Here is a 13,792-nt window from a genome sequence, read left to right on the forward strand (position 1 = left end):
AGAGAGCCCCAGAGCCCAGCCTGGGACCTTGCCATCCACACTGCCTCCTGGAGTGATCTCTGCCAGTCTCGGGGCTATAAATACCATCTTGGATGACTCCCACATGTCTGTGTCCTGCTGAGACCTTGCTCCCCAGTTCCAGACCTGTCCACCTGAATGCCTCCTTGATGTCTCCCTTGGAAGGCTGTTGGGCTTTCCAATGTGTTCAGATCGGAGCTCCCAATGGTCTCCCTGCCAGTTCCTCCCTTGACTTCCCTCTCATCAATGGCCTCACCATTCTTGGGCTGGTTCGGGCTAAAAACTTTGCAGGCATCCCTGAGTCCTGACTTTCACAGCCCCATTCAGTGGGTACACTGCTAGCTGCAGGTGGACTCCTTTGCAGCTCCTCCAGCTGTCTCCTAGCTGTGACTGGGAGAGAAGGAGTGCTGGCTGCTCAGGTTGATGGGTGGCCGGAGTCAGACAGGACCCCCGGCCTCGGCCACCAGGCCACGTCCTGTGAGGGATGCAAGTTGAGATGAGAGGAGAGCTGCTGTATTCAGGTGAGCACCAGATAATGGTTATAGATGGTGGGGCAGCACCCTGCCAGGGTGAAGGGCGTCACACTCTTGCCCTATTTTGGAATCAGCTGGACAGAGAAGGGGCTCCAGTCGTAACTGGGATAATGTCCTGACAGCTGGGTAGGACGGGGGCTTGGAGTCGTAACGAGTTGATCCCAAGGCAGTAGTTCTCAGCCAGGGATGACTTTGCTCATAGGGGACATTTCGCAGTGTCCAGAGACGTTTTTGGTTGTCACAACATGGAGGGTGGGGGTGCCGCAGAGGCCAGGGATGCTGTTGAACATCCTATAATGCACAGGGCAGTTCCCCACTATTATTCGGCTCCAACTGTAAGCAGAACCAGGGTTGAGAAACCCTGATCTAAGAAAACGTAAAGCGTATTTCTTGCACATCTGAGTCTGGTTGTGGCCTAAGAGTGAAACCTGCTACCAGCAAGCAGGTTTAAATCGGCCACAGTGCACAACGGGACACCCAATACCAAGAGGAGGGTGTCAGAGGGCGCTGCGGGAGACGAAGGACGGTGCGAATTCGGTGACACCCCATTTACTGAAAGGTGGGGCAGTCTGTCCCCTCTCCTCGAATTTGGGTGGCTCTGGGACTACTTTGGCCAATAGAACACAGTGGGATGTTACTGGGCCGGTTTCCAAGCCTTATAAAACTGACAGCTGACACCTCCTATCTCTTGAGACATTTGCTCTTGGAGCCCTGTGCTGCCAGGTAAGAAGTCGGACAGACCTGAGGCAGCCATGGTTCAAGGAAGCCCAAACTGGCAACGTGGAAAGCCCAGCCGTTCGGTCATCCCAGCCCAGGTGTGTGAGGAAAGTGGTCTCGGACCCTCCAACCCCGCCCGGTCACCACTGAGTGACCCTAGCTGCGGCCATATGGAGCAGAAGAATCTAGCTTCACCTAGCTGAGCCCTAACCAAGCTCCTGACCCACAGATTCGTGAGATATAATTAAATGTTTTCAGCTATTTAAGCCTCGAGGCCGCTTAAGGTAGTTTGTTACACAGCAGCAGGTAAACAGAACAGTGTCCCTCGCCCGGGCTTTCCTGCACTTTCCTCTTTTCTGCGGATGGTAGAAATCCCAGTGACCCAGGGTCCCCAGAGTCCAGCTTGCTCCATCTGCTCCTCTCCAGCTCTGTCTCTAATCTCTAATGCTAATGGCGTCTTGGACATCAAGAGGCACCCTTAAAGAAGCAACTCGAACATGACCTTGATCAGCACCCTCCAGAGATCCCCCGGTGTGTGGAGCCCACGTCCCAGGTGGCACGAGGTCCTGCCTCCCTCTCTGCTGCCCCCCCTTTCCCTCGACGTGCCGCAGCCACTTGGTCTTTTTCTGCTCTTTGAACTCACTTTCTGGGCAGCTCTCAGCGCTGCCCGAAATTGTGCCTGTTCACTTGCTGACCATGGGTCTCCCACACTAGACACTGCTTCCACCAGGGCAGTGCCCACGATTTGTTTGCTGAAGTCAGGGCCTGGGGCCCAATTTTTTTTGTTTATTCATTTCTAGAGAGAGGAGAAGGGAGGGAGAATGAGGAGAGAAACATCAATGTGTGGTTGCCACTCACGTGTCCCCTACTGGGGACCTAGCCAGTAACCCCAGGCATGTGCCCTGACTGGGAATCAAACCAGCGACCTTTCATTTCCCAGGCGGGGGCTCAATCCACTGAGCCACACCAGCCTGGGCGGGGCTTTCACTTTAATTCTGTTGTTGAAACTTGTTGTAATGTTACAGAACAGACCCAGGGGAGGTGGGTAGTGAATGATATCCTATTACCGCATGGACCCACCCTTGGGCTCCGGGGGTCCCTGGCCCCCGCACTAGGTTCACCTTGCCGGCTGGCAGGGAAAGATGTCTCTCAATGCCAGAGATTGGTGAAAAGGAAAGGGATTACTTATTTAAAAAGTTATACAGACTTAGAGTAATGACTTAATGTCTTCATTAAAAATACTAAAGTCCTTTAGAATACCCACAAACGCACAGTCCTTCCTTCTCCCCTTTGCCCAGTCCGGGTACCCTATCTCAGGAAAAGAAGTAGAAGTCCGTGGTTCAGGCAGCTCCTTGTTTCCGGCACCATCCGCTGTGTCGCTGCCCTGATCTCCAGTTAATCCAGAGCCATGTGGCACCTTCTCATGGCCCACCAGCAAGAGCCGTTTCTCCCCTTTTCTTCCAGGCAAAGTCTCTCCTGCTGCCAAAGCCACATGGCAAAAAGGGGGTACCCTAAAGCTGCACAGTCTCAACTTCTGTCAAAGCCGCGTGGTCCCAAAAAGCCCTACGGTCCCAAAAAGCCCCCACACGGCTGCCGTGCCTGTGTTTAAATCCCAGCACCAGTCTTCCTCTCTGCAGCCCCATTTCAGACTCCTCCCACACCTGCCAGCATTCCCGTGTTCTTCCAGCTTTACTGGGCTGCCTTAGTAAGTCTGGGCAGGCGTGGCCCCACGGCGTGGAGCCAATCATCTGCAAGCTTTTACGCAGGTGCTGTACCCAGAGGGAGTTGCCTCCCAGTTACATCTTGGGTGGAAGTCACTCCCATCTCCCTGGCTCAAAGCATGGCCACAGCAATTTAACGTATCTATGAAACCAGTTAAAGGTTACAGATATGTTAAATGATCATTCTAGAGGTTATCTGCAAAACTGTTGCTGTTCAAAACAACTCTCAATGGCCCTGCTCCATGTGTCCCATCCCCCAGCTCAGACTTGTGGGCGTGAGAACATCCTATGTATATATTTTTTTCTAAGATTCCCTGGACACCCTGAGTTCTGGACCCCATTACAAATCCCCATTTGCACCCCTCCCCTGGCTGCACCCTGTTACAATGATACACATTACTATTTGAAGGTTTTGTACACTTTAAGCCAAATGTCCCCTGAGCATTCACCTCCTTACCAGTCCTTCTTTGAAGTCAGCAGAGGGGCAGCTGGTACCCTCCCCCAGCCAGCTCCAGGGCCCTCTGAGGCCCCTCCCCCCGGGACAGGCAGTTGGCCCTCTCCAGACCACTGACCCGGTTACTTTGAGCAAGGAATCACGTGGGGGCGTCCTCTGCCAGAGGCCCATGATATATATAGCTACGTACTCCAAACATTTAATGCCTCATAATCCATCCTTTCCTTTTGCATCTCTCAAAAATGGAGATTATACAACATTGGCCAATGAAACAGATTGTAAAATGAAACACAGCCAGGTAAAGTAAAATATTAAAGTAGCATTACAACGTGCAAAATTGGCATCACACAGCCAAGATGTCAGGGGGACCTGGGAGGTGTAGGGGCTCATCTGCCCACACGAGGCAGGAGAAAGAAGTGGCGGGTGAAAGGGGCAGAGCTGAGATTTGAAGGACTCTCAGGAGACAGTGATGCACTGGGCTTTAACATGAAGCCCCTGGGAAAAGGAATGGGCTGTGGGCTGGGGGTGGGGCTCCCTTTAGATTTGGCAGAATTTCCCTGGGTCTTGCTCCCGTCTTAAATCTCAGACCAGTAGCAGGAAACCGTCACTGCACTGTGGTCCCAATTCTCACTGCGCCTGCACCCGCTGAGAGGGTGAATCTGCTCCCCCGGCTGCCTTTGCAGCCCTGAAAGGGGCGGAAGCCAGCAAAGCCATCCCAGAACCCTCATGTAAGGTTTTGAAATGCTTGAGTCAATCTGCCCTATCGGGTTTGTTGTTTTATTTATTTATTTTTAAAGATTTTATTTATTTGTTTTAGAGAGAGGGGAAGGGAGGGAGAAAGAAAGGGAGAGAAACATCAATGTGCAGTTGCCTCTCGTGTGCCCCTTGTTGGGGGCCTGGCCTGCAACTCGGGCATGTGTCCTGACTGGGAATCGAAGTGGCAACCCTTGGGTTCACAGGCCAGCGCTCAGTCCGCTGAGCCACACCAGCCAGGGCTTGGTTTGTGGTTTTAATTAGAAGGTATGAGTGGTAGGCTGCCTGAAATAATTCCCCCTTGGATGCCCACCCTTTGTAATGGGATTTGGCTGCTCCTCCCAGTAAGAGGGAGTCTCTGCGCTGGCTTTGCAACCTGCATTGGCTGACAGGATGTGGTGGACGTAATACAGTGTGACCTCAGAGTCAGGCCTCAAGGGGCTTTGCAGCCTCTGCTGTCACCGCCATGGAGCAGGGCCTAGAGACCATGGTGCCAGGAAGGTGCCCAGTCTAGCCTACGGGAGGATGAGAGGCAACAGAAAGCAGGCCTCAGGGGCCTTGCTGACAGCCAGCATTAGCTGCCAGACAAGTGAGTGAGGCCATCCTGGGCCCCCAGACCCAGCTGGGTTGTCAGATGACTGCAGCTACGGGGGTGACCAGGCAAGACCGGCGGATGGACCTTCCAGCTCATCCCACCCACACTGCCGACTCAGCATGCTGGTTGTTATTTTAAGGCAGTAAGTTTTCAGAGGTTTATTACACAGGAATAGATAAATCAGACAATATAAAAGGATCTAAGTTCACAAACAGCATTTGAATAGTTAAGAGAATTGCCTTGGCTGGTGTAGCTCGGTGGATTGAGTGCTGGCCTGTGAAGCAAAGGGTCGCTGGTTCAATTCCCAGTTGGGATGCATGCCTGGGTAGCAGGCCAGGTCCTCAGTGGGGGCGTGTGAGAGGCAACCACACATTGATGTTTCTCTCCCTCTCTTTCTCCTTCCTTCCCTTCCCCTTCCTCTAAAAATAAATAAATAAAAATTAGAAGAAAAGAACATTTAAGAGAGCTGATTTATTGTATTTATAAGTTTAATCTATTAGGGTATAAGAATTGTTTAACTGATTAGAAAAAAATATGCTTGGCTTGGGAGGGCACCCTCACTGCTCCCCACCCCATTTGTAAAGAAAAAAAGACCCAAAAAGAAAAATATGTTTGTTGGATGTGTCTCTTCTGTTGTGAGCTTGAGGTGTTTGAGGGGAATAGCTATTTCAACTCTGCAAACTGTAGTTTAAATCTATTAGGGAATTTAATTACCTAAGTTTGTAATTAGCATTCATTTTTAGAACTTAATCTGTTGAACCTGTGAGTTAATTAAATATTCATCAAATAATAAGGGAAAGTAGTTCTTATTTTTATATAAAAATTAGATTTATAAATAGAACACTAGATTTGCAAGTTGCACTTGGATGTTCAAGAAAAACTAGTTTTTTTAATTTATAAGTTTAATAAACACAGTATTAATTTAAACACAAGCAGCAGGAGGTCGACTTTCTCTGCACGAAAGCCTCTTCCTCCCCAACATTAAAAACCCTCGCTGACAACGCCCCGCGCTACAGCCCCCCTGGAAGCCTCGGCATTCCACAGACGTCCATGCCTGTGCTTCTGTGGGTCCCTCGGCCCGGAACCCCCCCCCCCACCTGTGGTACCCGGCAAAATTTTACCCTTTCCGTAAGGTGCAGCTGAAACCCGATGAGGAGGTCCTGTCTGGCCCAGTGCAGATCACGCTTCTGCCCACGTCCCCTCGGGCGTGTGGCCAGGCCTCTCTTAGACCAGATGAGGGAGGGCTGTGTGCTGGCACCTTCTCTATCCTGGCTGCCGTGTGAGAACAGAGCTGAGTCCCAGCAAGAAGAAAGGGACTGGTACAGATGGCCAGGGTGTCCGGGCATGTCCGTGGTCTGGCTGTGGGGGACGTGGATTTCGGGCTCAGTGTTGAAGTCAGCCTCCTGATTGGGTCCAAGACCCTACAGCTGGCCTCTGCCTCTTGCTGTGTCCTCCTCCCCAGACCTTGCTGGGAAGGTCTTAGACAGAATGATGGCCCCGAAAAATGCCCACATCCTAATACCTGGAGCCTGTGAATATGTCACACTATAGGGCAAAGAGGACTTAAAGTTGCAGATGGAATTTGGCAGACTTTCAGCTGGAAGACTGTCGTGGGTTATCCTGGTGGGCCCCATGTGATCACAAGTGTCCTTGGAAATGAGAGAAGCAGAGGAGAGGCAGAGGGGAAGGCCACCATGGGAGAATGGTCAGAGACGCAGCACCATCACCTGCTTTGAAGCCGGAGGAAGTGGGCTGCAAGCCAAGGAACGTGGGTGGTCTCTGAAGTTGGGAAAGGCAAAGAAGAGTTTCCAGAGAGGAACACGGCTCGCTCAGACCTTGATTTTAGCCCAGGGAGACCCACGTCAGACTTTTATCCTACGGAATTTGAAGATAAATCTGTGTTGTTTAAGCTGCTGAATTTGCAATAGAAAACAAATACACAGGGTCACCCACATGCTTCATTTCCTGAATCAGTGACATCTGTGTAATCACTTTGCAAACCACAGATGGGAACCAAAAAACCTGGACTGAAGTCTGGGCTCAGCCCTCCCAAGCTGTGTTGACCTTGGGCCAGTCTAGGTCGCTCATCTGTGCCATGGGGCAGAGCTGCCTCATCCAGCAGGCAGTTGGAACACATTCCAGATTAATGGAGGCGGAGCAAATGGACAGAGTGCTTATTAAAGCTCCATGCCGGCTGGTGCCTGGTGCCCTGTAAATGGTCGCTGTCCAGGCTGCAGTTGGCAAGGCCCTCCTTGCTCTGTTGAGTTATTAGAGAAGTGGCAGGTGGAGAGGTGGCCTTGGGCATGGAGGCCTGACTACCACATCCGGAGCTCATCTCACTGACCTTTCTGGGAGAGGGCACAGCCTGGCTGGTGGTCCTGGAATGTTGGGGACCTTTGGCCCTTCCTTCCTGGTCCCTGTCTTCCAATCTCCCCCTCTCTTCCCTCACTCCCAGGTCCGATCGCCATCCTCCTCCCTGCCGGTGTGTGTGCTAATAATCCTATCTTCGGTGTGGCGGTGCTGCCAGCTGCATCCACAGGCAGATTCTGCGATCTTCCCGGTAACCCTGCCCAGGGTCGCTGCCACACACAGCGCCAGGAGCCTAAGCACTGGGGCAGGTCTGCCAGACCTGAGCGCTGAATTCATAATTTACATCTCAAGAAGCAAGTGGCAAGGGGCCAGTGTGCCCCTGAGCGGCAGAGCTGGTACTGGAACCTTCTATGGAATGGAGGGAGGCTCCTTCTCCCCAGGTTATAAAAATATTCACGATTATACTTACCAAACAGTATTAATGGTATAGAAAGACATACAAGTATTTATATTAAAAATCTATCTTCAGCCCTGGTTGGTGTGGCTCAATGGATTGAGCACTGGCCGAACCAAATGGTCACCTGTTGGATTCCCAGTCAAGGCACATGCGTGGGTTGCCGGCCAAGTTCCCGGGGTTGGGGGCGAGCGAGAGGCAACTGATTAATGAATCTCTTGCACATCAATGTTTCTCTTCCCCTCTCCCTTCCTTCCCCTCCCTCTAAAAAGTAAATAAATAAAATCTTTAAAAAATATCTATCTTCATAGTCTTTGTAAAATTCTTGAGAAAATATAAAGAAAAAAGATCACCCCAATTCTTCCACTGGAAAATGCCACTTGAACTCAAGTTCTGGACCCTCAAATTACACCCCGTCCACCCAGCCTCCCGGATTGCTCTAGATTCGGCTCCAGCCGCGCACCCGCCCGCCCCAGAGGCTGGGAGGCGGCGGCTCGTAGGCGTGAGGGTAGTAGCCGAACCGGATATACCAGTTCGCGCCAGTTGTCACCTTCCCAAGGCCAGACCGACCGGGGCTCCCGGGGACTGGGGGCGGAATGGGGTGCGGCTCAGGTCATCCGCAGGGCGACCAGCGGGGGCCCCTGGCAGCAAAACGTTGCGCACAGAGGAGGCCGTGGCCGGTTCTCCCAGTTCGGTACCGAGCACCGGGGCGAGGGGCAGAGGAGGGCCGGGGCCGCGTGTAGGGCCGAAGGCAAAAGGCTCCACGGACCGGAAAGTTAGCGGCGGCCGGGCCCGCCCCGAGGGAGAGGAGGCCACGCGGCCCCACAACCTCCGAGTGCCCAAACGAGAAGAGGGAGGGAGTCCAGCGCGGCGCGAAGCCGGGCTCGGAGAGGGCTAGGGCCGGGCGACGTGGGCGGGGTGCGCACGTGTTCGTGTCCGAGTGCGGTGACCCATCCGGTGGCCAGGACTACAAGTTCCAGGGTGCTCAGCGATGCGCCTGGGTTGTTCTGGCTGCGCGGCCCGCGGGTTTGGAGCAGGTTGCCGCTGGCTGGCACGCGCCACCCGGTTCCGGAGTAAATAGGGAGAGACTCTCCTGGGCACCGTAATTAGAGTTCAAGTGGGCGGGGAGCCGCTCCGCGCCGCCCGCTCATGTCTCTGCAGGGCCGAGTGTCCGGTCGCTTGGCACAGCTGCGTGCGGTGGGGCAGCTGCTCGGCGCCCCGCGCCCCTGGCCAGGCCCCTCAGTGGGTGCCGCGCGGACCCGCAGCAGTGCGTGCGGCCCTCCGGCCTCCCTGGGCGCCTACGGCCTCTGCGCGCGGGCCCCAGCGGGAGTTGGGGCTTGGGGGGCGGCGGCGGTGGGGCGGAGAGCTGGGGTGCGCACCTGGCCCCCCCTGGCCATGGCGGCGAAGGTGGACCTCAACACCTCCACCGACTGGAAGGAGGCAAAATGTAAGTGTAAGCAGAAGGGGGGTGAGGGGCGAGGGCGGCCCCACGTGGGCCTTCCGAGGCTGGACGGCACCTCACCAGCAGTCTCTTCCACCTGGGGAGGTTAAGGACTCCTATGCCCTGGTTTGGACTCCCGCACTCACAGCCACGCCCCCCGTGTCCCCAGCCCCATAAAACAGTTCACCCCAGGCCAGCTCCAGGTACCGTGTCTGGGGCCGTGTGAAGAAGGTGGCCTTGTCCCGCTGGAATGGGTCACAGGGCAGCCCCAGAGATCATCCAGGACCTACCTCCTCGCTCCATTCTGCAAGAGGGACACTGAGGCCCAGTACTTTAGCCTAATAGCCCAAGGTCACTTGGGAGTTTGTGACAGAGCCGACATTAAGTTCCCGAACTCCCGATGCTTGGCATAGTGTGGTTTCTCACGTGGTGGCATTTTAGGCACAGTGGCAGGGAAGGGGCTGAGGGGATAGCTCTCTGACTGGAGTCCCACCTGGTGGCATCAGATAACCCCAAGGAGGGGCCTCCCAAGGCAGGCCTGTCCCACTTCTACCCTCCTTCCCCCGAGGGCCTGCCTCTCTGGGCACGTGGTCTGGCGCCCTTTTGCCCTCATCACTGGCCTCTTGCCACTTGTAAGCAGTCCCTGGAGGACCCAGGGCAGAATGGCTGGGGAGCAGGGCAGAGATGGGGCATTGTATCTGTGAGAATAGTGACCTCGCCCCCCCCAGGACAGGCATGCCTCTCCCCACTCCCGCACAGAGCCAGGGAGGCAGGCAGCCTGACCTGCAGAGCCCCAAATAGCTGGGGGGAGCCCGTTCCAGCTGCCCCTGCCCTTCAGGGTCTGCTCCCTGGGCCCTAGCGACCATTCCCGGCTGGATCCCCTTTCAAAAGGGCAGGGAAAGCAGCTCATTGGCTGCGCCCGCCTGTGAAGTGGCTTTGGCCAATGGGGCTGAGAAGGCAGGCCTTGGGCGGGCTGCTGTTGGGGGTATAGGAAAGGCATCCTCCTGGGATTGGAGGTAGAGCTCAAGATGACTTAGCCCCGTCATTGACTGCGTGGCCTGCACTGGGATCTTAAAGCGCCCGCAGAAAGCACTTGACTTTGCTCTGTGAGGGCACACAGCGCTTATGCCATCAACCCTGGGCATAAGAGCACCAGTCAGGGCAGCGGGCAGAGTCCCCTGGCAGGGGGACTGCCCCACAGGGAGCCCTGCTTCTCCTTCTCTGCCAATGAGCCGTAGCCCAGGGTGGCGGGGCAGAGCTAGGGAGGCCAGGGGCCGAGGCTCCCTCTCCGGATCTGCCTCGATTTCTAGGATCCAGCTCCCTGCCACCACCATTCCTTGGTGCTGCTGAAAACTTCCAGCTCTCAGGAAGCAGCGATTCCCAGGCCGCAGCTGTGCCTCTCTGCTTGGAGCTGGGATTCCCATCCATGCAGCTGGTCCATTTTTATAGAGTGCTTTCTATGTGGCCAGCACTGGCTGGTGCTGGGGGTTCGGCCGTGAGTGAGACAGGGAGGGACCCTCCCCTCACCGGGCTGCTCCTCTGCGGGGAGAAAACTGGTGGAGAGCTCGGCCATTCCAGGGCGCAGTGCCAGGCAAAGGTCAGGGCTATGAAGAAACCCTGGCAGATGGGGCTGCCCAAGGGCCAGCGTCCAGCTGGGGGCGTATGAGGAAGGCGGCCTGGCCCCAGGTGCCCCAGCACCAGGTGTGAAGCCCCCGGCAGATATCGGACAGTAGCTTGTCGGGGGCGAGACAGACACCTCCATGTGTTTTCGTTTTCCATCGCTGCTGGGTGACACATGACCCCAGGAGCCAAGAGGCTTCAACAGCAAACATCGCACAGTCTCCGAGGCCCCGTGGCCTGGCAGTGACTCGGCTGGGCAGTTCTGGCTCCGTGGTCTCAGGTGGTCTGGGGACCTGCTCGGGCCGGGGTTGAGCTGCTCCTGGGTGGCTCTCTCCCGTGAAATGGCTGTTGGCTAGAGGCCTCAGTTCTTCACCACGGGGCCTCCACGGGGCTGCTCGAGTGTCCTCACCACACGGCGGTGGGCTTCCCCCAGAGCAGGTGACCCAAGCCAGGGACCACAAGGAGACCAAGCCGGAAGCCACAGTTCCTTTTTGTGGCCTTGTTTTCCAGGCCTCACAGCATATCTCCTGCTTTATTTATCCCCGGGCTTAGAACCACGTCAGGGAGCCCAGCCCACCTTCCCAGGGAGGGGAATTGGGCTCCACCATGGGAAGCGAAGTTCATCAAAGAATTAGGGGCATCTTTCTAAGACCACCACACTGGGTGGTACTCCCTGAGCTGTATGTACCTTGCCTCTGATTGGGGTCCCAGCTTTGGTCCTTGAAGACCCCACACCTTTTCTTCATTACATCCCATTTACCCTGAGGGCAGAGTCACAGCGAAGTACACCCAGTGTATAGACCTTCGGTGTACGTACCGTCAGTACTTATATGAAAATATCCAGCTGTACCTCCCCACTCTGATCGATAGGTAGAACACTGCCATCACCCTGGAAGGTTTGAGGCCCTTCCCAATCAGTATCCTTCAAAGCTAGTTACTCTTCTGTTTGTTCATTTCTTCTCGAACGTCATAGGAACAGCGGCATGCAGTGTGGGCCCCTTGTACTTAATATCTGTGATGCGTCCACATTTGGGTGTGTTGACAGCTTCTTTTTTATTGCTGTGTAATTTTCCACGACGTGGATGTACCATAGTCTGTGTCCCCGTGTTCCTCTCGGCGAGCATTAGGATTTCTGGTGTGGGTCGGTTGGGAATAAAGTTGCTCTGAGTATCACGGAAATGTCTTTGCTGGACATGTACTCTCCCTTCTCTTGGGGACTTGTCTACATAGGCCTCCAAACACCCATCTGTGTCAATCTTCTCTCAAAGACTAGCACACAAGAACCAAACTCTCAAGATACCAATGTATAGGTCAGAAGGTTGATGCTCATGCCCTGGCTGGTGTGGCTCAGTGGACTGAGTACTGACCTGTAAACCAAAGGGTCGCCAGTTCGATTCCCGGTCAGGGCACATGCCTGAGTAGTGGGCCAGGTCCCCAGTAGGGGGCAGCCACACATTGATGTTTCTCTCCTCTTCCTCCCTTCCCTTCTCTCTAAAAATAAATAAAATAAAATCTTAAAAAAGAAAAAAAGAAGAAGGTTGATGGTGCAGTTCAAGGTGGGGAATTGGAGCAGGAGGTCGGGAAACCCTCATGTGCCTTGGCAGAGCCTCCTCTCCCCACAGAAGGCGCCACGTGGAAGCCAAACTGTAGGCTTCGGTTTGCTCGGCAGCACGTGTTCTCAGCTGGGGAGCTGGTTGGGTGATTTTGGAAGCTGATCCCAGGTCCCACTGCCTTGGGAAGGCTGGGCATGCGGCTCTGCCAGGGGTGGACCCTTTGACCGAGGAGTCCCTTCCCAGGGCGCTTGCTCAGTGTTTCCGTCTCTGTGCGTTGTGGCGTGCCCGCTCAGGGCCCCGCGTGCAGGATGCCCCAGTCCCACGGCCCAGCGCGTCCTCTGGACCAGTGGCCAAACTCTGCCTCGCTCTGGGCCTCCCTTTTCTCTACCTTCAAGCGGACTGCCTGCTTCTTTGGGCCCATTCTCCCTCTAGGTAAGTAAATAGTGTCAGGCTGGACCTTCCTGAGTAGGAAACATTCAGTCCTTTGGGGGGACCTCTGCAGAGTCTGATTACATTGGCCGGGGTTAACTTCCCTAATTCCCTCACATAGTTTCAGAAAACTGCAGAAACATTGTGTTCTGACAGCAGTTGGGGATAAAGGGACTTAAGGTCAGGCACCAGGGGCATCTGAGGACTGTGTCACCAGGGGAGGGGGCCGGCCTCCAGGAGGGGGGCCATGGATGTTCCCGGCCGCAGTCGAGGTAGATCTGTGTGCTAGAAGAGAACAGACGTTGTCACCATCAGGCATGGGCAAGCCCCCGCACCCCTGCTTCCTGAGCCTCAGTTTCCTCATCTGTGAAACAGGACCAGCAACACCTGATTTGTGAGTTTTGTAGGTTGTCCCTGGATCCCATCAAAACCATTTGTACACGGGCCCACGCAGTGTACAGGGGTCCCCAGTGGCCCCCTCGGTCCTGTCTCCTCTCTGCTCTGTTTGGGCCATGGCGACTCTGAGCTTGAGTAAACGTGTCTCTCCCATGGTCTCAGATGCTGGAGCCTGACCTGCGTGTCCTGGGTCACATTTCCTCTCCCTGGTGGCTCAAGACAAGACTCAAGTTCCAGCCTCAGTGTGCACTGGGCAAGGGCGAGGACTCCTCGCAACCGTGTCATTTCACGCAGAGGGGACGATTTATCTGCTTTGGCTGCGGAACTGGGACATTTTCAGGCACCTGGGAATCGGAGGGGCCTCCTCCCACCTGTTTTCCGGGAGGGAGCAGCCTTGACACGTCCCCGTGTGGAGGGAGGCCAGGGGCCCAGGGTGAGCAGAAAAGCGCCACGGGCCTTGTGCTCTTTGTCTCTGCTGCTGGTGCCCCAGGCTTTGACGAGACCCTGCTCTTGGGGGAAGGGGAGCCCACTTGATTAATGTCCCTGCTGTCGCGTTCGCACAGCCAGGCTGTTATCAGCCCTGCCCACCTGGCCTTCTCCGGAAGAGCCTCGAGCTCCCTCCATGCCAGCCTGCCCTCACCTTTCTGAACGCCGGCTTGCAAAGTGCCATAAAGACACTTCTTACAACACATCATTGAATCCCCGCTCGCCCGCTGCACTTTATGGTCCTGATGCAGTCTGCTTCCTCCCGCGCAGCTTGCGCCCGGGAGCCCATGAAAGCTTTGTCCGGGGTCAGGC

General features: G+C 55.2%; 1 protein-coding gene across 2 annotated transcripts in view; it reads left to right on the forward strand.

The window, feature by feature from the left end:
- The first annotated feature begins 8,555 nt into the window (after nucleotides 1-8,555).
- MACROD1 (mono-ADP ribosylhydrolase 1) overlaps nucleotides 8,556-13,792 on the forward strand; it is a 133,234-nt gene continuing 127,997 nt past the window's right edge. Inside the window, exon 1 of one of the 2 annotated variants that reach the window (XM_024573987.3) lies at nucleotides 8,556-9,002. In XM_024573987.3, the coding sequence (XP_024429755.3) occupies nucleotides 8,705-9,002 (298 nt within the window). In that variant the 5' untranslated portion in view covers nucleotides 8,556-8,704. The remainder of the gene's footprint in view (nucleotides 9,003-13,792) is intronic. The other variant, XM_053925238.2, reaches the window with a different exon arrangement.

Source organism: Desmodus rotundus, chromosome 5 (genome assembly GCF_022682495.2).
Source record: "Desmodus rotundus isolate HL8 chromosome 5, HLdesRot8A.1, whole genome shotgun sequence".
In the NCBI taxonomy this organism is placed as follows: domain Eukaryota; kingdom Metazoa; phylum Chordata; class Mammalia; order Chiroptera; family Phyllostomidae; genus Desmodus; species Desmodus rotundus.